Here is a 26,951-nt window from a genome sequence, read left to right on the forward strand (position 1 = left end):
TTGATGATAGTTGTTAGTGTAGAGATTGTTAAATTATTTTTATATAAAATAAATATAAAATAATAAAACAAATAAAAAAATACAAAAACATTAAACATTAATGTTTTAAAAAAAATGAGCAACATGTAAAAAAATTTAAAAAATTAAAAATAAAATAAAAAATTTTCAGAAAAAAATAAAACAAATAAAATAATAATTTTTACTTAACAAAAAATATAAAAAAATTAAACATTAATGTTAAAAAAAAATACCCGACATGTAAAAAATAAAATAAAAAATAAATAAAAATAAAAAATTTCTAATCCGCTGGATTATTTTTCTAATACCAACTCCTGGAGGCCCATCTGAATCCCCTTGGGGAGGCCTATTCTAATCCGGAGCTCACTATCAATCCCCTCTCTATCTCTCAAAACAAACACAATATTAGTGGGTCCCACTTTACTACCAATCCCAATCTCCCCTCTAACTCTCCAAACAAACGGGACCCAAATCCCATCCTAATACCCTTCCCAAGGCCCATCATAATATCAAGGGATTAGAAAATTCCCTTTCCATTCTCAAAACAAACATAACATAGAGTGAGTCCCATTTTCATCTCAATCTTAATCCCAATGTCAACTAACCCCCTAAACAAACTGTTAATAGTTATAGCTATTTAATATTTTCTTATCATATATATCTTATAACTAAAACATATGATATAATTTTAATTTTTTGACTCATAATAAAAAAATATCATAAATAAATATAATATGATACATAATTAAAAATTTGAGTTATAATTTAAATAATATTATAATTAAAAAAGAAGATTAATTATAACTTAAAAAAAAGAAAAAGAAAAGAAAAGTATAGCTATAGTGCATATAAAATTTCCATTTATTCAAACATTAGAAGAGATCTGGGTAATTTATTCTTAATTTTTTTATTAAAAACAAAAAACTAACGAACAGGTCACCAATCCCAAACCCCACCCCAGACCGAACAAAAGTTTCCCAATTGTTTGGTTTCCGCCCGTAGTAGCCAACGTTCCGCCCCCGACACCACACACACACACACACACGCTGCTGAAGCCTCAACCCTTCTTCTTCCACACAAACCTCTCTCTCTCTCTCTCTCTCTCTCAACCCAAAACCCTAATCTCAGAAAATGTTCCACAAATCTCTCAAACTGAACTGACATCAAACACTCACTCCCTCACTCCCTCACTCAGTCTAACCACCATGCCTTACTCTTCAATCTTCATTCACAACTACCTCAGAACCTGCCCTTACCTCACCATCTCTCTCCGACAACCCAAACCCACCCTCCTCTCTCCACCCCCGTCCTCTCTCCACCTCCGTCGCCGCTTCCATTTTTCCCCTAAAACCACCACTCTTCTCCGCCCCCAACCGCCGCCGCCGTCGCGGTTGTTCCACCCCGTCCGCTGCCCCCGCCTGAGTTCCGCCTTTGCTGTCTCTTGCTCGGCGGCTCCGTCTGGTCGCTCTACTCTGGTTTTTAAGCAGCAGAGCGATGCTTATTTTCCTAATTTTTATAATCAGAGCTCGTGGTATGGTCGGCTGGCCTACGATGAGTATGCTTCTGAGGATTCTGATGGGGAAATCGAGCCTCGGCAATTGGTAAGTTCTAATTCTAAAAACTTTAATTTTGTTGCTAGTCTTAAAGTTAGGCCAAATTGGGTTTTGGTTAAAAAATGGCTTTGCTTTGTTTGGTTGCTGAGAAAATGTGAGAAACAAAGGGGGTGTTTGTTACAACTTAAAAAATGTGATTATAGCTTATTTTAATTTGGGAGTTCTGTTCCAGATTATTTGATACAGCTTCTGCTTAAAAAAAAAAAAAAAAAAAAAAAAAAAAAAAAAAAAATTGATTATCTCGAAGCTGGGGATAAGTCTGATTATCAACTTTTACCTTCCAATAAGTTGTACTAAATAGGGCCAAAGAAGATGAATAGTCAAACATTTGGGATGCAGTAAATGTAAATTAACACTCCCATTTGAGTTTGCTGCAGTATTGGATACAAGAACAACTCAAATTCAAAATGTTGCTTTCGTTTAGTTTTATTTATTTTATTTTTGATAAGCTCTCTCCAATTCCTAGAAGAAACCAAAAACGAAAGAACCCCGTGAAAGGGTATGACACTGAAACACATAAATAAGATAACTAACATATCTTTATCCCATAATTCTCCTACATCTTTAAACTTGTCCAAAAAATAAGTATTGCATTTCTATCCAACCAAGTAACCCAAAGTACAGCACAAATGGTTACTAAGCAATCGATTGAAATCAGGTTGGCTTTCATTGCCAAAACATTGCTGTAGCTTCAAAGGCAATTTTTCAAAATTTCAGTTATGCATGTTTTGTGATATGGAAAGTATGTATATTAATCCATGAAGCACAAGTGCGGGTGCGGGTGCGGGTGCGGGTGCGGGTGCAGGTATGTTACGGGTATGCCGATATGACAAGACCTAAAAAAAATAGGATATAGGTACGGTTGGTGTACGTTAATAAATTTTTTATTTTTGATAATTTATAGTTTGAGATTTAATTTACAAATTACAATTCAATACCAAAACTAAAAAGATTTATTACAAAATCAAAAGAGAAATCATAGTTCAATAATACCAATACCAAAGCAAAGTCCATAACATAAGCTATTTTAACGCCATTAAATAGGAGGAAAATTACAAAACAAAGAGTCATTCCAAGAGCAAGCTAAGCAAAATTTGAAAACTTGAAATTTCAATTTTCACTTCCATCAATTTTATCATTAAATAATACATCTTTTATCTCTAACATATCAAGTAAAGAATTTGCAATTTCAAGGAAATCAGAACTCTTAATAAATTAAACATATCTCCGCCAATATCCAATAACTTGGTATACCCCGATGTACCCATTCCATACCCACGAAGTACCTACGGAGTACCCAATTACCAAAGAATGTATAAAAAGTATCGGTATGTATTTCGAGTATGCGGTACGCAGGCAGTCTTATCAGTATGAGTATGGCAACATTTTCGGAGTATCGTGCTTCAAAGTTATTAATTAACTAGAAGAAGGTACCACTTCAGGGCAGCCCATGTACATTAGCTATATAGAAGAAAAGGCCTATACAATCAATCTCTATGCCATAATATCCACGAAATCCAAAAAACTCTCAAAAGGGGGTTCCATCTCCCCTTTACCCATGATCACAAAAACGTTCATAAATCTTCTATTTGTATAAGCAAAAGAGAACTCAATTCCTTTGAAAGACTGCGTATTCTTTTCTCTCCATATACTCCACGTCAAGTAAAGCATAGCAGCATTCCAGGTTTTCCTTCTATGTTTGGGCAAAAGGTCCCCTTTCCAACTATGCAACAACATCTACTACTTTATGGAACACCCAACACACCCCAATGATGGGGAGGACCATAGGCCAATTATCCCTAATGCTGTGGCAGTGAACCAGAAGATAATCCACTGACTCTCCTTCCTCCTTGCACATGTAGCATAAATTAGGAATAATCTTTCTCATTTTGATCACTGGCTCGCCACCATTGATCACCCAAACCTTTCAGTTTTATATGTGATATATCATATATGTGCTTCATTTTAATTCCTTAGCTACAATCTCTAATGAGATTCTAATTCCTTAGTGCATGATATTTTAAAAAATTCTCTTGAGTGCTTGCCTTTTTGAATATGCTACTTCTTCTACATAGGAAAAGTATTTTCTGTAAGAACTCTTCCATATGATATGCTGTTGTTTTTCTGTTGTTGATTTGTGATCACCAGTGCGCTTCAACCCTTGATAACATTGAGGAGTGGAAGTGGAAGTTAACCATGCTTATGCGTGACAAAGATGAACAAGAAGTGGTGTCGAGGGAGAGAAAAGATAGACGTGATTTTGATCAACTCTCAGCAATGGCAACCAGAATGGGTTTATATAGGTACCCTAAACTTCTGTAACATTTGCATCATCTTGCTTTTTCCTTACCATTTACTTTGTGTTCTGAAATATATTTCTCTTTGGCAGCCGCCAGTATTCAAAAGTAATTGTTATAAGTAAGGTCCCACTGCCGAATTACAGATCTGATCTGGATGATAAGCGTCCACAGAGGGAGGTATTTTCTTGATGCCATGAACCCTGTGTCAGTAGATCCCTATTTGTGGCTGTGTTATGCTGAAATTGTTTCTTATAGAGCATAAATTACCGGAGGAAGAATATTTAGCAAGTTGGAATGAGGAGGAGGATTGTTGCTTGTTAAAACAATTGCAATCTGAGTCTGTTTCATAATCTTCAAATTTTAATTTCTTGTGTCAGTTCATCTCTTATAATTGACGAGTATTGTTGACAATTTTCAGGTTGTCTTACCTCTCGGGTTACAAAGAGAAGTAGACTCCCATCTTAGAGGATACATTTCTAGCAAGTCTGTCAACAAGGAAAACTTTTCAGATAATACCTTTTCTAGATCAAGCAGTAGCAGCAGTCTTGTTTCTGATGAAGGAGTTCATGAGCAGGAGGAGCCTGTGATACGGAACAGCATTGCAGCAGAGAAGATCCTTCAGCGCAAAAGCTTGCAACTGCGCAATAGGCAACAACATTGGCAGGTTATTTCAACCAGACAAATTTATAAAATTACTCTCTTTTGCATTATTAGTGTATCTGATGGCACAATTGTTTTGTTTATTAATGAAAGCTTGCGTTTTGCATTTGGTGTGTCTTGGCAGAAATCAGTCGCATGTAGAGATATAGCTGTTGTTCAGTTTCACTTATTTCATACTTTCATTTTCTTCCGAGTTGACTTTTAGGAAAAAAGTTTGTGAATTTTTGGAAAATAGCACGATGTAATTTGGAATATAAGGTCAATATTCTCTATGTAATAGAGGTGAGGATAGGTACTTGTTTTGTCTTGCTAATGATACCCTTCCATCCCATGCCATTGCCGCCGTATCTATATCTGTGCTAATATATGAAAAATCTTAAGTGATTCGTGATTCGGTTCAAGATTTATTGTACTAGTTCCCAAACAATTAAAACTAACAATTTAAATCATCAAGCACGTACGAAAGTGATTTAGATTGTTGTTTCAAAAAACAATAAATCGACACAAACGATTTTTACGTGGAAAAATCACAATTGGAGCATCTCCAATTGTGATTAAAAAACTACGGGCGAAACGCCACAAATCAATCCATTATGAAGGAAAGAAAGAATACAAAACAACCAAACAAATTATCCAAACTCTGTCAATTTGTCTTTAACGATTTGTAGTTCTTCCACTGCAACCTTCGTCTCAGAATTGATTAGATTGATGTTGATTCCACAACATCCACGTCGACTCAACGACTGCGCACAGTTTCGAACACCTTTGAACACTCCACACCTGAATCTCCGGATTCCAGCGAAGAAGAACACTTTTGAAGATAATCACTCAAACAACCCCTTTGATGTGAATTGACAAGCTATGTGAGTTTAATACTCAAGCAAACATCAAACGAAAACTAGTAAAATTGCCCCAGAAGAACTTTTACAGAATGGCCAACAGAGGTGGTGCCGGAAGATATGGAGGTTCTAGTCGGCCTACAGCAAATAGAAGAACTTATCCACTCCTGCGAAGAGAAGAAAGAATCATCATCGCTGAAACTGAGCCATCAAGTCGTTGGATTGATCCACAGTTTCATCCCCATGCTGTACAGTACCAATCTCTTCTCCAACAGATTGAAGATCGATTCACATATGACTCCGGAATCACATTTGCAGAAATGGCAGAAATCCAAGGACAACTTTCCAATGAAGAAGATGACGCCATTGAACAGGCCCGAACAGCTCTACAGCAACTCCTCAAAATCCAGCAACTCAAGTTGGAAGCCATTGCCAGAGCTGCCACTAACGACAATCAGTACGGAGATAAGCTACCCGAAGTTCATCAACAAACATGTGAACTGAAGGAGATTGATACCCTAGAGCTCTCAAAATAGATCTAAAAGCCTTAACCCTAAAACCAACTGAACCAAATATTTATAGAAAACAGGGGCCGCGAAGGTCGCTTGAGCGAAGAATCTCTCGTTCGAGCGATGAACCAATTACGTGTGAATTTCTTAAGTGGCGTTGCTCGAGCCAAGCTTCCTTCGCTTGAGCGCATAATCTTTTTTTCCGGTATATTTTAGACAAAGAAAATTCTGGGAGCACAACTTCTTCGCTCGAGTAAGCAAGGCAAAACAACCAGGAAACTTACAACTCGATAAACGATGTTTGTTCGTAGGATTGACAAAACTAAGAGACCTAACAATCTCTTCCTTTGTCAATTCCTGGACAAAACATTCTAAGACAGTTTCCTTGCAAACACACGTACTAACTAAAGAAGCAACCAAAAAACAACTCATCTAAAACAATAGCCTTGATGAAATATCTTGCAAAAATATATAAACAATACCATGGGAATAGATAAAGTAACTAATCAAAATCCAAAACCATAGATAGAGTGATTAATCAAAAACAAATTATATCAAGACATAATGAATCCAATATCCCAAATTATCAAAACGGTATCCCCCAAGACTATATACCCCAACCAACATGCAAACAGAGATATATCCCAACCATCATGCAAACCAGATATACACCATTTTTTTGGCCGGGAAAGACAAAAGAAAAAGAATATACAACCCAAACACAAGAAAAACTGTCCAAACAACACAAGAAAAAAAAAACATCACTGCGAGTCTGGTGGAGGCTGCGGCTGCATCTTTAACAAAGAAAGGATTTGAGCAAGCATCGCGGTTTGTTGATCGAGGCTACCATCAAGTGTATCGTGCCGGGCATCCAGCTGATCAAGGTGACGTGTGACAGACTGCTCAAACTGCTGCAGCTGACCACGAAAGGAGCGAGGACGTATCTCGGGTGCATCGGTAGTGGCTGCATCAAAGTCGGCCTCCTTAGCAAGTGGATCATCATCTGCATCAGACATACCGACTCCCGACGAACCCTCCTTGACATGGGCTTGACTCAGTGAGACTATCAATTTGGTAATAGGTTTAATGGGAGAGGCAAACTCGTCATCATCAAAGGTGGGACACCAAGAGATGTAAGAAACCAATTAAGGAAACACCCATAAGGGATACCCAAAGACTTACGACTCTCAAACACACTAATCATTTTGGATACGATCATTTCAGACATGTTGATGGGAAGACGGTGGTCAATGCAATACAACACAACCCTGATCTTGGGTAATGTGAGAAGAATGAGAGGTAACATGAATGTTGGCACAAACTATGATATTTAGGAAATGGAAACAGGGAAGCAGCTCATTTTGTTGAATGAGAGCCCTGGCAACCCAAGTCCGGGGAGTGCCACTAAGTTCAGTGGTGACCATATCAAAATCAGCAAAGCTGCGGGTAAGAAACGGATAGTGACAGTCTCGGACTTTTGGAAGATTAAGAAACTGTCGAATGACTTCGTCATCAATGACCAGGGCTTTGTTACGAACCAAAGTGTGAAAAGAAGGGGTTATCGCCTTGCGAATGGAGTGCATATTGCAATAGAATTCCCGGACCTAGCTAAGATTTTGTGGACCGGAGAAAAGGACCTGATCACCCCCTAAAGCATCAAACAGAGACCGGATCGGAATAGACTCAAAGGCACTAGGATGGACATTACGTTCTAAGTGAACTTTCCGAGAAACATAGAAATCCCGATAAAGGTTGGATTTTTCCTTGGATTGGAATTTGTCGGTATTAAAAGTGGGGCGAGACATAGTGGTTTTACGGCGTTTAAAGGACTTAGCCATGACTGACCGACAATAAGGAAAGACCAACACAACACCCCAATCCACCAAGACAGAACCAAGGAACACCCAATGCCCAATAGCAACCCCAAAAGTAAATATAAGAGCAAAGCACAAATCATTAGTGCAACAGGGTTAGGAAACTAAAATTCACAAAACCAAAGCATTGTATTAAATACTGTAAGATCAGGGAAAGCATAGATACAGTTCTAGGTCAAGTCCCAAAATCAAATGAATGTAGTAGTAGAAAATAAGTGTTGTAGCAGGATGAGAGATATGAAGACAGTAGAATAAGGAAACCAATAGCAACACAATTCACTGAAAAATCATAAAACAACAATTGAAACTCATGGCAAAACAAGGGTAAGTCAAAAATTAAAGCCTTAAAAACAAAACCCTAACAATACGCATGAACCCTAGCAATGATGCATCAAACTTCTAAACAAAATTAAATAGAGACATAGCAAAACCATAAGGTCATAAACGAACCCAAGCAAACACACAGGACAATATTGTAAAACCCTAGAAATCTGAGGATGCAAGCCGAAAAAAACAACCAGACAAGGACAAACAGACGCAAAATAAGAAAGACAATAAAACAAACAAAACTCTAATGTTGGAGTGAAAAACCCAAAAATCAGCATTCGAGGAAGAGAGAGAGAACAGGGGAAACCACAAAAAAAATAAAAATAGAAGAAGAATCTCACCAGAAAATGGAGAAGGAGAAGCTTGATGGAGGAAAGGAACCCTTCAAATCCAAGGATCACCGAGGGACGAGCAGCAATGGGAAGGAAAATGCCCTAGGAGAGAGAAATTAAACGAGCAAAAAGGGGAAAAATGGATTGAAGGGACGGAGTGGGAGTATTTAAACCACGACAGGTCGCGAGAAGTGATTTGCTTGAGCTAAGACACTTATGCGCACAAACACGCTCGAGCCAGAACATTGTGGCTCGAGCCAGAAAAGCAAACTCTCAGAATCTGTGAAACCTAGAAAAGTACTGGGTTGAAGAATTTGTCGCTCGAGTGAAAACTCCCTCGCTTGAGCGAATAAGAAAAAACAAGACTCCCAAAACAAAACACCCTTCTGAGTAGAATAAAGACACTCACACTATCAAGTGGAACCTGGAACAAAAGGAGGTTAGCAAAATAGCAAAAATGTGATACTAAGATGAGATAATCCCAGTGTTTTTTAAGGCGAAAAGCGAACCAAGACGACAAGGTCTCCTAACGCCTAAGCGCGAGGCGACCACAAACAATATTTTTTAAAAATAAATAGTATAGACAAAAATATAAATATTTTCAAGAACCATCATGCATTTATCATTCCAAATACTAAGCCCATGTTTGGAAAGAAGGTTTTGTGGCTTTTTTTGGCTAAAATAGCCACAAAAAACAAATTAGGCTTTTTAGCCCAATAAGACAAAATATCATATTCAACCTATAATCATTACATTCTTTTTCTCACAAAAAAATCAAAAAAGCCAAAAGTCCTTCCCAAACCAGGCTTTTTAGCTCTAGGCTAAAAAAGTCAAAAAGTCAAAAAACCAACCCACTTCCCAAATGAAGCCTAAATATCCATAAACAACAGAAAATATCCAACAAAGACAAATACAATCCAACAATCCAAAGGTTCTAAAAATCATCTTCAACATCAAGCAAATGAACTTTTTCATTATCATTGGCTTCATCATATCCCTCCGCATCTTCTTCCTCTCCCCCATCTGAAATTGACTCTTCCTCTTCAATAAGTTGTAATCTAGGTCTAGTTGTTGATTTTGAAGTTGAACGACCCCTTTCTATTGCCCTTGTTGATCTAGTTCTTTGGCTACTTTCCTCAACTCCAGTAGCTCTAGCAACATTATCTCATGTCAAAGTATCATCCTCAAAGACAAGTTCCTCCTCAATCCTCCCAACCAACCACTCGTTACTTTCATCAATATCTGTCAAAGCGATGGGATCAATCATGTCACGGGAATTGTATCGACATCTCAATGCTCTATTATATTTTACAAATACCAAGTCATTCAGAAATTTTTGAGCTAACCTATTTCTCTTTTTGGTGTGAATCTACAAAAATTCAAACCAAATAAAAATATTCAAATTTTTATCTAGGTATTAATAAATTTATAGGTATTCATGTGTACTACATTTAAAAATAGGTACTCACATATTCAAACACACTCCAATTTTGCTCACATCTAGATGAACTACAAGTTAGACTAAGAATTTTGATGGCACATGTATGCAAATGTGGCGTTTCAGAATTATATGCACTCCACCAATTAGCTGTTGATTATAACTAATTAATTAGAAAAAATATTTAAATATAAAAAACTAACTAAAATTACTTAAGTATAAAATATAGATCACCTGGTGTCCTTTTAATTCTTTGTCTAATGGCCAAAGCCATCCCAAAGAGACCTTCAGCTTTCTTATAGGTAGTCAACTCTGCACAAACTTTATCTTGTGTCTCATTGTTTGGGACCAACCTTTGTATGCATTTATACAGGCCTGACATGACTTCCTTATCTTTCTCAATATTCGGATTTGTGTAAAAATACTTTGGGTTTAAATAATACCCAGCTGCATGCAAAGGCCTATGCAATTGAACATTCTATCTATTGTCAATTATTTCAAAAAACTCCTTGTACTTCTCTTCATTTCCATTAAATGATTTTGCAATGGCTTCTTTAGCCCTATCCATTGCCTCATAAATATATCCCATGGGAGGCTCTCTCTCACCATCAACCAATCGTAGCACACGAACAAGAGGACTTGATATTTTGAGAGCATAAAGAACAGTGTTCCAAAAAGAAGGCATTAATATGACTTGTGCTGTCTTTTTACCCTGTGGTTCCTTCGCCCATTTACTTGTGGTCCAGTCCTCTGAAGTGGACATCTTCTTCAAGTTAGTTTGTTGTTGATGAATCCTTGATAAAGTTAGAAAAACAGTTGCAAATCGAGTTTTTGCTGGCTTGATCAAATCCTTGCGCTGGGTAAATTGCCTTATCATATTCAACAAACCAGAGCGGTTCACAATATAACCATGCACCGCAATTGCCTTTTCAAATGTCTTGTTAAAGTTGGGAATTTTGAAAATGTCCTCCAACATCAAGTCCAAGCAATGAGTTGCACATGATGTCCAATACAAATGTGGCCGCTTTGCCTCCAAAAACTTCCCTATAACAAGTTAAAAAAAAAAGAACTAGTTTTTAAAATGAGAATTGCATATTCATATTGTAAGTAAGTACTAAGTAAATGTATACTACTAAGTTACTAACTGGCCAACACATTTGCTGAGGCACTATCTGTAACAACTTGAACCACGTTGGCTTCGCCAATACGCTCCACAAAGTTGTCAAGCAATTCAAACATCTTATTTGCAGCCTTGGATAAGCTAGAAGCATCAACGGATTCAATAAACATTGATCCTCTTGGGCAATTAACCAAAAAAATTAATTAATGCCCTGTTTCTTTTGTCCTTCCACCCTTCGGCCATTAAAGAGCATCCATATGTTACCTAATCTTTTTTATGATCCTCCATGGTCTTATTAGTGTGGTCTACCTCTTTTTGCAAATAAGGAACCCGCACCTCATGGTAGCTTAGTGGTTTTATGCCAAGACCATATTGCCTAAAAGCTTTAACCATTGGCCCAAAACTATTGTAGTTCATAACATTGAAAGGTATACCTGTATCATACATCTACCTTGAAAACCAAACAAGAACCCCGATCTCTCAACACCTTCTTGCTAGGATCATTATCATCAATTCTTGTTTGCTTTCCCTTGGCTTAACGATTTTGCACCACAACTTCCGGATCAGAGGTGAAGTACACATCCATGGGTCCCTTTTGCTTTGGTTGTTTGGAAACAACAGATTTGGAGGAGCTACTTCCTTATTCTTGATGGGTAGAACCTTGAGTAGGAACATGCCTTTTACCATGTTGATTTATCTTAAGAATTTCATCATCATCATCTTCATCATTATCCATGTCATCAAAATCAAGAACCATCCTCAGTTGGACCTTTGATTGACTTTTTTAAGACATAGTCTTCAATCTCATCTTTGACATCAGATGGATATTTTTTACAAGCAACAACATTTTTATAACCACCAGCAAGATGTTTCTTGACTCGGTAAACACCGCCATTCATTTCTTTGTCACAAAAGCTGCAAATGAACTTTGAAAGGTTTTGGGGATTTGCCATCCGTGCATATTGCCATGCCGGATCTTTTTTACTTTCACTCGACTTCGACATCTAATTCTAACCAGCTAAGCATTCAATGTTACGAAACGAAGAAACAATTAAAGTGCAAAGAAATAAATAGTTTCAGCAAAAAGAAATTAAAGAACAACATATTTTGCGGCAAAATAATTGAAATTTTTTCAGTAAATAATTGAAAATTTTCAGCAAAATTAATTGAAATTTTTTCAGCAAAATAATTATACAATTAACACAGCAAAATAATTGTAAAATAACACAACAAAATAATTAAACAATTGTAAAATCAATTTAGTAAAATTAATTGAAAAAAATCTCAGCAAAATAAATAAGAAGAGAAACAAAAACAAGAACTAGAAAAAAGAAAAAAAAGAACAAAAAGGGAGGGGGGGTTTGCCTACAGAAGCAGAGTTCTTCAAGATGAAAAAAAAAGATGAAGAAAGGAAGAAGAAAAGAAGGCGAAGGGATGAAGAAGAAAAGAAGATGAAGACACAGCAGCAGGAGAAGACGAAGAGAAGAAAGGAGGAAGAAGAAGAAGAAGGTACTCACCTTTGATAATCGATTGGAACGATGTTCGAAGAAGGAAGAAGAAGACGCAGGCAAGGTTTTAAAAAGCGGTCGCAACCGTTTACGTAACGGTTTTGGCAGTTACCGCCACCCGTTACGGCCGCTTTTGCAATGTAAATGAGATTCACAGGTGTGTCGGTCGTAGCGGCTGCCGTAGCGGTCGTAACGGTGCCGTAACGGCCTGTTACACACCGTTACGTAACGGTTCCAAACTGTTTCTTTCAAAAAAAACACAGAAAAAAAAGCTGAAAATGGAGGAAAAGGGATGGAGAGAAGAGAGAAGATAAAGAGGAAAATGGAGGAGCAAGAGATAGAGAGAGAAAAGGGAAGATGAAGAACATGTTGATTTGTTGAAATTGTAAGACCTATGCTATTCTATTCAGCTGCTATCACTAACCATTTTGTTTGTTTGTGTGTGCCTATCTATATATTGTTTGAAAATAATAATAATAATAAGTGTGGTCATTATCTATTTGGCTTGGTTAAAATGTATATATATATATATATTTAGGCTTTTATTTATTCTCTTACTTTTGTTATTATTTATCTTATATATGATAGTTAGTGATTGATTTTTTATATAATATAAAGTCATTAATTATTAAAATAAAATGTAAAAAACTCAGTTTATAGTGATTTAAAAATATGAAATATATTGAATCATACTTAAAAATTTACAAAAATTGATCAATATTTATTTTTAACCCAATAAATATGATCATGGAAAAAAAATATGCGTATCGGTAAGTTTTTTTCAAATTGTGCGAAAAATAAAAAAATTCACGGTTCCGGTTACCGTAACCGTTACACTACGGCCTTTACACCCCGCAACAGCGTCACCGCCACCGTTACGGCGACTGCAACTGCTTTTCAGAACCTTGGACTTAAGTAATTAGCGAGGTCGTTTGAAGCAAATGTCGACTCGAACGAAGTCGACTTAGGGTTTCGACTTTTTATTTAGTAGAAAGCAATTATAAAATGCAACGCATGTCCACAAATAGCACAAAAGTCATCCAAATGAAGGGCCCAGATCTTTTGAACTGAAATCAGATAAAAATTGGTGAAGCGTTGCTTCGTATCGCCTCTCACTTCGTAGCCTAAGCCTCACTTCATGCGCTTCGACTTCGCCTCACCATTTCGCCTCGCCTCAGTGAGTATGAAGCGCTACATCGTCGTTTCGCCTCGTTTAGCGCTTAGGCGAGCGCTTAGTCGCGCCTCTGACAACACTGGAGAATCCTCAAACCATGAAGCCCGCAAACTCGCAATTTTGACAATATGAAGCACAATATTCACGAGCAAATCAAGTAAACATCAATCAATGAGCATAAGCGACATGAGAATACACAACTCAAAGACAACCATGAGAGCTCACATAATGAATGTGTGTGTGCAATCCTTGAGGGGCTACAGAGCTAGAGTTAATCCTCGTAGTGATTAGATGGCTGGACCTCTGGCAAGAGTTACTGAACATCACTGAGAAAAGTCAAACCACTAGAAATCAAGGAGTATTTGTTGAGTAAAAGCGGAGGCTCTCCCTCAATTAATGAGTCCATTTTTTTTTTTAATTTTTTATTATTCTAGCTTGTGGGTACTCACTGGTGGCATACACGCTCAAGAGTATGGAGACCAAACTAGAGAAGCATGAAATCAGTAAGGATGGCCTGGTTAGTGCCTCGGAGGTAGTCTTTTCCTAATGCCCGGACTTCAATGAACTGAGGGAGGAATCGTGGAAGTGAAAAAACGATAGTTGATGGTAAGAGACTCAACATTACTCATGATGAGGGTGTTTTTTTCAGCTTTTCAAAGCTAACTTATAGCTTTTAGCTTTGAAAAAGTTATTTTGGACTGTTTGGTTAAACTTATTTCAAACAGCTTGTGATTCTAACAGCTTATTTTAACTCAAAAAAGCTAATTCTAAGAAGCTGCTCACCCCTTACTTCTAATTATCAGTTTCTGCTGTGGACATGTTAATTTATGGTTATACTCTTAGATTTTTTTATTTTTTATTTTTTAAAAAAATATGAAAAGACCCAAATGGACTATAGATTATTATTATTATTTTTTATGAGAAATGTAGACAAGTAGTAAATAATAAAAAATAGAAGTTAATTGAAAAAGCTATTTCACAGCTTATTTAACAAATAATACTCAGCAACTTAAATCTATAATCTAACAGCTACACCAAACAGATTAACAACTTCTGATTAAAGTCATAATTTATAATCTATAATTTGTTTTAACAGCTACACCAAATGGGACCGATATGCCAGTATAGGTCAATTCCTCTAAAAATGTAAAAGAGACACTGTTAGTGGTCCATAGAGAACTTTGATCACTTGTGCGGAAACCCCTGCAACAGTTTATCTCAAGGATGTGTACAGAATGAGATCATGAAGTCAATGAGCATGAGCATTCAGAATGAGCTATGATCAAAGAAGAATGAAATCTTGCAAGCAGCATGAGAGGTGTTCATATGAGTCTAAATGCAGAGATGACAGGAATTAATGACAATGAGATCATAGCATCCAAGCACACACAAAGCCAATCACTCTTACCCACTCAAGTAACAGGTCACACCCTAGTGACTTAGCTAACACCCAAGGTCTTTCTAAGGAACTCAAACCTAAGAAGATCAAGAGGTTTTGTAAAAATATCAGCCTTTTGATGCTCAGTGGGTACATGTTCAAGAACAATAAGGCTTTCTTCCACTAACTCTCGAATGAAATGATGACGAATGTCAATGTGTTTGGTGCGAGAGTGTTGGACAGGATTTTTAGAAATGTTAATGGCACTTGTGTTATCATAGAAAAAGGTGTGAGCGTCCTGGTCTATACTATTGTTAAAACCTATCACCTACTTCACCCACTTAAACCTACTCCACTAAACCTAACCCACTACACCACTACCACCTCACCTACTCCACTAAACCTAACCCACTACACCACTACCACCTCCACTTCACCTACTTCTTACCTACTACACACTCACCCTCTTCTATATATAGGAATCATGAATCATTGTAATAAATATAACATTAAATCAATCAATAATACATCAGTTTTTTTACATGGTATCAGAGCAATAAGATTTAGGCCTATATTCCTTTTTTTCCGGCGGGCAGCCGGCCGGCAACCATGCCTTCGCTGCCCGCTGGAATTTTTCAACACCTCCAAAGGAATCAGAGACCCAATAAGGCCATGGATGCACACAACAGTGGCGGCGATGATTTCTCAGTGGGATGCATTCTTTCCATCAAAACCACTCTCAGCGACGAGTTCGAAGCCCAAGTCATCACCTTCGATCCACCTTCCAACATTCTCGTCCTTCAAGAGGGTAAATCTGGATCTGGACAGCTTCGAAACATAAGGCTATTGAAAGCCAACTACATAGAAAGCTTCAAGTACTTGGGTCAAGCCAAGGACCCTCTTGATCCCAAAAAATTTAATCTTGATCTCAATTCCCTCCAATCTCGTGAAGACTCCGCCATTAGACAGGCAGAGAGAGAAGTAGAGAGGATTGGGGTGGGTGTTACTGCTGAAGCACAAAGCATTTTTGATGCACTGTCTAAGACACTTCCAGTGCGCTGGGACAAGACTGCCATAATTGTGCTGAATGACGTGCGTGTTTGCAGTCCATATCTCCCCGAATCTGTTACTGGAGGAACTCCCGCTGCCAATGACCGTGTGAGGAAAATGGTTGACTTTGAAAGGAAGAGACTAGCGGGTGGTAGTAGTCAGTGATGGTTTTCAGGTTGGCATAGTGAGATTGCTGGGGGAAAATAAAGCACTCTGAGGTATCATCTGACGCAGAGATTGAAGAACACCAAACCCAGGAGGTGAAAGAGGCAACCAGAAGGCTCTTGCCATTCCTGGCTTGTGGAGGACTGTGCAAGGGTAGGTGTAGTGCGCACTCGAGGCCAAAAGTGTGCAACAGGGCATGTGGCACGTGCTGCGTGAGGTGCAAGTGTGTGCCACCTGGAACATCAGGGAACAGAGAAATGTGTGGGAGTTGCTACACCGACATGACAACTCGTGGAAACAAGACCAAGTGCCCTTAAAAATCAACTACTCAATCTCCCTTTAAACCCTCTCTTTTCCTTTCTTTTTCTTTTAATATTTACCTCCACTACCTTTTGTCTTTCAAATAAAGCCACCACCTTACACCACACCACTTTTTTTTTATTCGTTTTATTCTTATTATCATCCTCCTCATCATGTAACCCATTGCAGGTTTTCACAAAACCGTGGGCCACGAAACCTTTTTTCATTCTTATTTCTTTGCCAAAGAAAAAAAAAAAAAAAACAAAACAGCAGAAGAAGAAGATGAACTGCACACCAAACTCCTTTTTTCATGTCGGGGCTCACCCCGATCACCATTTTACACCAAAAAAAAAAAAAAAAAAAACAACAATCCACACACAACAACCTCATCCACAGGCGGGATTTTTCTTCTCTACTCTGCCGCCGGTCTCTTCTTCTTGCCTCCGTCCTGCGCGGCCCTTGACGGTGTTGCCTTCGTGCTTCCTAGACCACCAAGCAAGTTGCTTCCTCCTTGCTCCTCCACTACAGCATATGGTGGACCTCCAAATCGGAACATCACGGTGGCCTTCCGCTTCAGCTCCTTGTTTTCTGTCTTTAGCACACTTATCTCTGCTCGCGCATCCTTATACATGCGTTGGAGCAGAGCCAGCTGGGAGTTTAACTGTTGCACCTCATTTGTCCTGCTCTGCAGCCGGTGCGACAAGTTTGTGACCGCAGTCATGGTTTCCACACATGACTTCAAAGTATACTGATTGGCCTCAATATCAGTTTGCACCGCCATTTTTTGCTCCACCGACCGCATCGGAAAGTTCAACGGAGCAAAACCAGAGGCGCTTGGTTGAGGTTCACTGGCCACCGCACCAGTTATCTCTCTTGTTGACTCGTTGAGGTCGGGAAAAAGAGTGAACAGACCACGGGACGAAGAGGCCATATTCTGGGTAGCTGAACGGGAAGACGAGGCCATGTTATGGGTTGCTGAGTGTTTCAGAGAAAGGTTGGTTACAGAATGGCAACAGAGTGTTCCAGAATCTCTTTCTCAGAAACGGAAGAGTTTTTTCAAAGGATTTTCGGCGGTTTCAGACTGGTTTGCACAGCCTCCGCCTCAACCTTGGTTAAATAGCCGAGGCCGACACGCCACTCTGTTGCTCACGTGCCTCGCCGCGTCTCCGGCTCACCTTTTGATGGCTCGACGCTTTCTGTCAGGCACGCCTTTTGATGAAGTGGGCGCGCCTTTTGAGGGCGCCACTTTTGAGGGCTCACTATATATATCCATATATATATATATATTTGGGCAGCCTATATACACCATCATACAGTGTATTTTTTAAGGGTCCGACAAGACTCTATAAACTGTCCCGACATTGATTCCGGTTAGCTCCTTCAAGGGTCCGACAAGACTCTGTAAACTGTTCCGACATTGATTCCGGTTAGCTCCTTCATGGGTCCGACAAGACTCTGTAAACTGTCCCGACATTGATTTCGGTTAGTTTCTACAAGGGTCCAGCAAGACTCCGTAAACTGTCACAACAACTATCACAACATTGTCTGCTACAACGGTCCGACATGACCCCATAAACTGTCTTCTACATCGGTCTGACACAACCATCCAGTGTCCTCTACAACGTTATGACACCACCATACAGTGTCTTCACCATCGGTCTGACACGACCATACAGTGTCTCCTATCCTCTTTTCTTTTATGTATTCGTCTATTTTCTTGTTTTGTTACTCTCTCCAAACTCAAGTTGGCTAGTTCCTATCCCCCTTGAGTTTGCGGGGGGCTGTTAAAACCTATCACCTACTTCACCCACTTAAACTTACTCCACTAAACCTAACCCACTACACCACTACCACCTCACCTACTCCACTAAACCTAACCCACTACACCACTACCACCTCCACTTCACCTACTCCTTACCTACTACACACTCACCCTCTTCTATATATAGGAATCATGAATCATTGTAATAAATATAACATTAAATCAATCAATAATACATCAGTTTTTTTACAACCATAATCACGAAGCATTTGCTTCATCCACAACATTTGTGCACAACTTCCTGCAGCAATGTACTCGACTTCAATGGTCGAGAGAGAAATAGCATTTTGCTTTTTGCTATGCCATGCAACTAGATTATTCCCAAGGTAAAAACACCCCCTGGATGTACTCTTCCTATCATTAGCACTCCTTGCCCAATCGACATCAGAAAAACCAATAATTTCGGCTGTAGTGTCGGTAGAAAACCAAACCCCATACCCCAGTGTACCATTAACATAATGATGCGTTTGACTGCGAGAAGATGAGACTCTTTAGGACTGGCTTGGTAACGACATAGACACCCACACTAAATGCAATATGAGGTCGACTAGTTGTGTCCTATAAAGAGTAGGATCAACATTAGTATCAGATGAATCTTTGGAAAGGTGAAGACTGGTGCTCATGGGAGTACGAGCATGTTTGGCCGACTCTAGACCGAACTTTGACATAAGATTTTTGGCATACTTCGTTTGCGAAACAGACATACCCGAAGGAGACTGTTTAATTTGAAGACCCAAGAAGTAAGACAACTCCCCCATCATGCTCATTTCAAACTAGCGCTGCAAACGAACCGAACTGAGCCGAGCCAAGTTTTACTGATCTCGAGTTCGGCTTGATAAGAAACTAGACTCGAGCTTGGCTCGTTAACATTAATGAAACTCGAGCTCGACTCGATAATTTTTTTAAAAAATATTATTTATATTATTTAATATATAAATAATGTATTTATATTATTATTTATATATTATTTAATATATAAAAATATATTTATTATATAATTTAAATAAAGATAAACGAGCCGAGCTTATGTGAGCTCGAGCTCGGCTCGTTTACTAAACGAGCCAAATAGTTGAGCTTGAGCTCAGCTCGTTTACTAAACGAGCCGAGCCGAGTCCTTAACAAGTTGAGCTTGTTCATGAACAACTTGGTTCATTTGCAGCCCTATTTCAAACTCATGTGTCATGCAATCCGAGAAATATTTCACAAGAAAATTAGGAGTGGATCCAAACACAATATCATCAACATAAATCCGAGCAATAAGTATATGAGACTTAGTATGTTTCACAAATAAAGTCTTGTCCACATTACCCCTTTGAAAATCATTATCAAGCAGAAAGGTAATAAGTCTATTATACCAAGCTTGAGGGGCTTGTTTCAACCTATATAATGCCTTGTCTAACTTGTAGACATGCTGTAGATATTTTGGGTCCTTAAACCCTTTTGGTTGCTCAACATACGACTCTTCTTTCAAGTATCCATTCAGAAAGGCAGTTTTCACATCCATTTGGAACAATTTGAACCTAAGAAAACATGCAACACCAAATAAAATACGAATAGATTCGAGACGTGCAACAGGGGCAAACATCTCATTATAATCAACACTCTCTACTTGTGTATAGCCTTAAGCAACCAATCTAGCTTTATTTCTAACCACAGTACCATTCTCATCAGATTTATTTTTAAATATCCACTTGGTACCTATCACATTCATGTCTCTAGGTCTGGGAACAAGAGTCCAAACTTTGTTATGTACAAATTGACCTAACTCTTCATACATAGCATTGACCCAACTATCATCTAGTAAGGCCTCTTTTATATTCTTAGGTTCAATTAATGAAACATAATACATTAGATACTTCCTCCCGAATCTGTCTTCGGGTTTTCATTTGATCTACGACACTTCCAATCACCTGTTGAGCCGGATGATTCAGTTTTACCCTTGCTGATGGTTTGAACTCTGGACTTGTAGTGACAGGAGCATCAGAAGTGGTGTCTTTTTGTGCACTCTTCGGACTCAGACTTAGAAGTTGGTGCTGGCTCACCTTCTTGAGCTTGGATTGGACCTTTGCTTCTCCTTGATTTTGTGGTTCAGTATCTAGGATTATTGGAGACTTACCATTTTCTTCCTCATTTATCGTTGAAGTAGGAGAACTTGTGACATCTATAACCCACATTGATCGATTCCATTAAAGACAAAGTTTGTAGGTTATAGACACGAAAAGCTCTACTAGTAGTTGAATACCCTAGAAAATACCTTCATCACTTCGGGAGTCAAATTTGCCCAATGGCTCTCTATCTTTAAAAATGTAACATTTACTTCCAAAAGTTTTGAAGTATTTTACATTAGGTTTCAATCCCTTCCACAATTCATAAGGAGTTTGCAAAATGCCAGGCCTTAAATACACACGATGCACAACATAAACTGCAGTATTTAAGGCTACAGCCCAAAACTTTAGAGGAACTTTCTTGCTAAGGAGCATGACCCTAGTTATCTCTTGAACAACTCTGTTTTTCCTCTCAACAACTCCATTTTGCTGTGGAGTAATAGGAGCAGAAAACTCATGCTTAATTCCATGCATATCACAAAAATCCGAAATTGAACTATTTTCAAACTTACGACCATGATCAGTTCAGATTCTTATGCTTTCTAAACTCACGCCTAATAGAAACACCCTGTTCATTTTGGATTTTAAGGACTAAAGTCTGGAAAGCATTAAATGTATCAGATTTTTCTCGTAAAAAATTAACCCATGAAAAACGAGTGTAATCATCCACGGTTAAAAAAATGTATCTTTTACCTCCAATGCTTTTAGTGCGAGTGGGTCCCATAAGATCCATATGAACCAGTTCAAGAGGATGTTTGGTTGTGAAGCTGTTCACCTATTTATGAGGTGTACGGGTTTGCTTCTCAAGTTGACATGGTCCACACACATGATTCACATTCTTACCCATTTTAGGTACTCCTCTCACAAGCTCTTTGTTGGCTATCTTAGTTAGGCTTTTGAAATTCACGTGACCTAATCTTTGATGCCACAGATCAATATTACTTATGATGGCTGAGTGGCAAGTGAGATCATTAGTGGTAACAATCCCATAATAGTTATTAGATTTGCGAACCCCATGCATGACAGTATTTCCCTTCTTATCTAAAATTTCATATTTATTTTTTAAAAATAATACTTCATGCTGGGAATCACACATTTGACTAATGCTCAAAAGATTTGCTTTAAGGCCATCTACAAGTAATGCATTTTCGAGCTTGGGAAGACCAGCCACACTTATAGAGCCCTTATCAATGATTCTAGAAGTGCCACCATCTTTAAAAGTAACAATTCCTCCATATTTTTCGAGAGAAGTGAAGTAGGATTTGTCACCAGACATGTGATGAGAGCACCTACTATCAAGATACCACATGTGTGAGTCACGTGTTTTCAGAGTTGTGTGAACAACAAAGCAAGTCAAGTCACCCTTTCTCACCTATATCTTTCTAGTCTTAGCAAAATTAGGACTGACAGTCTTGGTAAATGTCTTAGCGTTGTGAACACCCTCATGAATTTTGGTGTTCCGCCTAGACATGTAAGGTTGTCTCCTAACCCAAAACGTATTAGAATTTCTACCCTTTTGAGACACCTTACCAAACAATTCAAAACTATAAGGACGAATGTGGCCATGCCTACCACAATGATGACAAACAAAAATAGGTTTTACCTCTTTTTCGTTGATCTTACCCCCGTTAGGCAGATGAAGAGAAGGATTACCCTGTTGCACCTTTAGCTTTCCCTTTGTTTGAGTCTTGATGTTATGTGATATAGAGGCTTGTCCCTTGTGAGCTGTCGCATTACCATAGCCTAGCTCACTTTTGTAACAACCTATTTGTTGAGACCCGAGGATGTCTTCTAATGTCTTTGACTCTTTGTTCCACATAGCAATTGTGGCTCTAGCATTTTTGAGTTCTTCGTCTTTCTGACCAACCATCTCTTCCAATGCAGCTTGTGAAATCTCAAGGTTTTCAATCTTCTCTTCATATGTGGCATATATTTTCAGTTCATTCCTTTCGGTCTCAAAAGAAAGAAGTTTCCATATAGGTCTTGCCTGTCATTAGAGATCTTGATGACATTCTGCTTTGCTGTTGCAATCTCTCTTTTTAGCTTGACATTTTCACTTTCACATGCTTTGAGCTTGCAAGTCAAGTTGTCATTGATTTTGGACAAGTTCAGAGATTCATTATAAAGCTTTTCATAGGCTTGTTGTAGATCATCACCATCGATCTCATCATTATCTTTCAAGGTTTCATCATCTTCATCTTCTTTTTGCTCCTCTTTCTCCTTGACCTCATCCAATCGAGCAACCAAGGCATGAAAGTTGGTGGATGGTGGTGACGATGACTCTGTTCTTTCATGGAATTGACTCAGAATGTCCCATGCATTTTTGGCCTTTGTGCAGTGAGCAATCCGTTGCTGTTCTTCGTCAGAAATTACTTCACGGATGGTAGTCAGAACTTTGTGATTGCTCTTATTGCCAGTGCTTTCAACATCCTCTTCAATGGCTTGCCAGCCCTCAGGGTCGTGAGCTCTCAGAAACATCTTCATTCTGATCTTCTAGAACAAGTAATTACTCCCATTAAAGGTAGGAGCACGGTGCAAATTCTGACCACGAGCAAGCTCAACTGGCTTTGGAGATGATTGAGTGACAGTAGACCAGAATGCCATGTAGGTACTATCTCCGTCTTCACCGGATTTGGTTTCTTCGAGTTCTTGCTCTGACCCGCTTTCATCATCCCAAGTCACTGTATAGACTTTCTTCCGATTATTTTTCGATGGACATTCAAGAGCAATATGACCAAACCCTTGACATTCGTAGCACTTGACACCTTGCCCCTTCACAGTCTTTTTTTTAGTTTTTGGGGCAACTTTTGGTGGAAAAGTTTTGGATTTTTCATTACCCTTATCTTTTGAACTAGGATCTTTGAAATTAGGCTTCTTTTTCTTTAAATTTTTTTGAACTATTTGGTAAACATAGCCGTCATTTCGGACTCTAGATCAAACTCAATCTCAGGGGTCTTAGCAGTCTCATGAGCACTAGTAAAAACTACACTATCTTTTCGTTTTTTTTTTTAGAAATTTGGTGGGCTTCATAAGTCTGCAAGTTTCCAACTAACTGATCAAGTTTGAGGGTATCAACATCCTGAGCCTTCTCAATAGTTGTGACCTTTGATCAGAACTTCTTGGGTAAAGACCTTAAAATTTTTCCAACAACTTTAGCTTCAGGGATTTTTTCACCGAGTGTGAAACAAGAATTCACGATGTCATTAAGTTTAGCATAAAAATCATCAAACATCTCATCATCACGCATAAAAAGAGTTTCAAAAGAGGAGGTGAGACGTTGAAGTTTTAACCTTTTAACAGAAGTAGCACCCTCGTGAATAGTTTCAAGAATATCCCAAGCCTCTTTTGCTACCTCACAAGTACAAATACGATGAAACTTTTCAGGTGTGACGGAGCAAAAGAGGGAATTGAGAGCCTTACTGTTTCAACTCGAATTTTGATAATTAAATGCGTCCCATTTATCAAGAGGTTTGGGAATATCAACACCATCAATGGTGACAACATAGATCACACAGTGCCAAACTTTCTCATCGATAGATTTTAAAAATGCTCTCATACGAGCTTTCCAATAAGAATAGTTTGTACCATCAAGTAACGAAGGTCTATGGGTCGAGTTACTTTCATGAATTGAATCCATATCATCAATTACACAAAATCACACATATAGTTTTGATAAAAACAAACAGTGGCCTTCTTTGATAGTTGGTTAGGCTGTTAGAATTTACCATCACCTACCACCAATTTACCATCACCTACCACCACCTACTCCTCACCTACTCCTCACCTACTACACTCACCCTCTCCTATATAATGAGCCACTCACCATTTGTAATATACAACATAACATTATCATCAATCAATAATACAATTCTCTATTTCTCTTTATACATTAAATTTCTACATGGTATCAGAGCAAGGTTAAGACCTTAGTATTTCTCGCTTTACCGGCGGGCGGCAACCTCGCCTTGGCCGCCCGCCGGACCTCAACCTAGTCCGTTAGAATTTTCTACACATACCTTCCCATCATTGTCCAAATCTTCTCTCTCTCGGAGGCAACCCAAGTTTGTACTGGTACCCCGCTGCCCTGTTTGTGGGAGAGCTTGGAATTGGCCTCTTGTTCGCGGATCTTTTGCATTTGGAGCATCCTTTCCATGACGAGCTCGTACTCGCACTTCTCGTAGGAGTGACGCTCGATCTCGCACTTCCATGGGAGGTATAGCTCGGCTTGGCGGCACTTGTTGAGGGGTATTAGCAGGTGTGCGCACTGTTCTCTGTATGCTTTTGGGACCTTCGCTTCCACCATCTCCGCCTGCGTCGCTATCATCTTCTTCGAAGTTCCTCCCATCTTCCATTAACCGAGTTTGATGCTTCTTTAGATGCTGAAAGCTCAAATCCGGGTAACCAGATCTTCGAAAAGCTCATTTCAGGAATGTATCTGGGAAAGGTTGTTAGAAGAGTTATACTGAAGATGGCCTAGTAAACAGCTTTGTTTGGAGATACAGTACCACCCAAACTCGCTATTTCTTACTCATTGAGGTACCCAAAGTAATTTTTAATCTTTGCCATTCCCACTATCATTGAAATCTTGCAGAACGGGACAGACGAGGCTAGGGAGAACTCTGCTGCGACACTCTTTAGTCTGTCAATGCTCGATGAGAACAAGGTGATGATCGGTTGCTTAAATGGGATTCCTCCTCTAGTGGATCTCTTGAGGACTGGGACAATCAGAGACGGCCACCCACCGCCTTCTTCGCCTATTCCGCCGGTCTTTTCTTCTTGCCTCCGTCCTGGGCGGCCCTTGACGGTGTTGCCTCCGGGTTTCCCACTCCACTGGGCACGATCACTCCACCCTGCTCCTCCACTACAGCATATGGCGGCCCTCCAAATCGGAACATCACGGAGGCCTTCCGCTTCAGCTCCTTGTTTTCTGCCTTTAGCACACTTATCTCTGCTCGCGCATCCTTATACATGCGTTGGAGCAGAGCCAGCTGGGAGTTTAACTGTTGCACTTCATTTGTCCTGCTCTGCAGCCGGTGCGACAAGTTTGTGACCGCAGTCATGGTTTCCACACATGACTTCAGAGTATACTGATTGGCCTCAATATCAGTTTGCACCGCCATTTTTTGCTCCACCGACCGCATCGGAAAGTTCAACGGAGCAAACACAGAGGTGTTTGGTTGAGGTTCACTGGCCACCGCACCAGTTCTCTCTCTTGTTGACTCATTGAGGTCGGGAAAGAGAGTGAGTAGACCACGGGATGAAGAGGCCATATTCTGGGTAGCTGAACGGGAAGAAGAGGCCATGTTTTTTGGGTTGCTGAGTGTTTCAGCGAAATAGCAATTTCAGACTGATAATGTTCGGAAGGGGGGGAGTGTTTCAAGATTTGCAGCTCTTAGAGGCAATCTCTCAGAAAAACGAATATCTCTCTCAGAAAATGAAGAGTTTTTCAGAAGTTTTTTCCCAGGTTTTTTTGTCTTCGCTTCTGCCTCAAGCACAGCCTCCGCATTGGTTTATATCGACACTGACGACGCGGCCGACACGCCACTCTGTCGCTCACGTGCCTCGCCGCGTCTCCGGCTCACCTTTTGATGGCTCGACGTTTTCTGTCGGGCACGACTTTTGATGAAGTGGGCGCGCCTTTTGAGGGCGCAACTTTTGATGGCACGTCTTTTATGGATTGGGCACGCATTTTGATGGCACGTCTTTTTATAGATTGGGCACGCCTTTTGATGGCACGCCTTTTGAAAGATTGGGCACACCTTTTGAGGGTGCGACTTTTTAGGGGTCCGACAAGACTTTGTAAACTGTCCCGACATTGATTCCGGTTAGCTCCTTCATGGGTCCGACAAGACTCTGTAAACTGTCCCGACATTGATTCCGGTTAGCTCCTTTAAGGGTCCGACAAGACTCTGTAAACTGTCCCGACATTGATTCCGGTTAGCTCCTTTATGGGTCCGACAAGACTCTGTAAACTGTCCCGATATTGATTCCGGTTAGCTCCTTTATGGGTCCGACAAGACTCTGGAAACTGTCCCGACATTGATTCCGGTTAGCTCCTTTATGGGTCCGACAAGACTCTGTAAACTGTCCCGACATTGATTCCGGTTAGTTTCTACAAGGGTCCAGCAAGACTCCGTAAACTGTCACAACAACTGTCACAACAGTGTCTGTTACAACGGTCCGACATGACCCCGTAAACTGTCTTCTACATCGGTCCGACATGACCCCATAAACTGTCTTCTACATCGGTCTGACACGACCACAGTGTCTGCTACAACGGTCCGACATGACCCCATAAACTGTCTTCTACATGGTTATGACACCCCCATACAGTGTCCTCTACAACGTTATGACACCACCATCCAGTGTCTTCACCAATGGTCTGACACGACCATACAGTGTCTCTTATCCTTTTTTTA

The 26,951-nt window shown here is 39.4% G+C and overlaps 2 protein-coding genes across 3 annotated transcripts in view; both read left to right on the plus strand.

The window, feature by feature from the left end:
* Nucleotides 1–912: 912 nt before the first annotated feature.
* LOC114284858 (DExH-box ATP-dependent RNA helicase DExH3) overlaps nt 913–26,951 on the plus strand; it is a 39,398-nt gene continuing 13,359 nt past the window's right edge. Inside the window, exons 1-4 of one of the 2 annotated variants that reach the window (XM_028227811.2) lie at nt 913–1,619; nt 3,780–3,934; nt 4,021–4,108; nt 4,350–4,595. In XM_028227811.2, coding sequence (XP_028083612.2) covers nt 1,224–1,619; nt 3,780–3,934; nt 4,021–4,108; nt 4,350–4,595 — 885 coding nt within the window. In that variant the 5' untranslated portion in view covers nt 913–1,223. Of the gene's footprint in view, nt 1,620–3,779; nt 3,935–4,020; nt 4,109–4,349; nt 4,596–26,951 lie in introns of those variants that run through there. The other variant, XM_082907738.1, reaches the window with a different exon arrangement.
* LOC145812706 (uncharacterized) lies at nt 14,840–16,872 on the plus strand. The gene has a single exon (XM_082907739.1). The coding sequence runs from the start codon at nt 15,700–15,702 to the stop codon at nt 16,303–16,305; it is 606 nt and encodes a 201-aa protein (XP_082763865.1). The 5' UTR covers nt 14,840–15,699; the 3' UTR covers nt 16,306–16,872.

This window comes from Camellia sinensis, chromosome 15 (assembly GCF_055761805.1).
Source record: "Camellia sinensis isolate YWXY chromosome 15, ASM5576180v1, whole genome shotgun sequence".
Taxonomy (NCBI): Eukaryota; Viridiplantae; Streptophyta; class Magnoliopsida; order Ericales; family Theaceae; genus Camellia; species Camellia sinensis.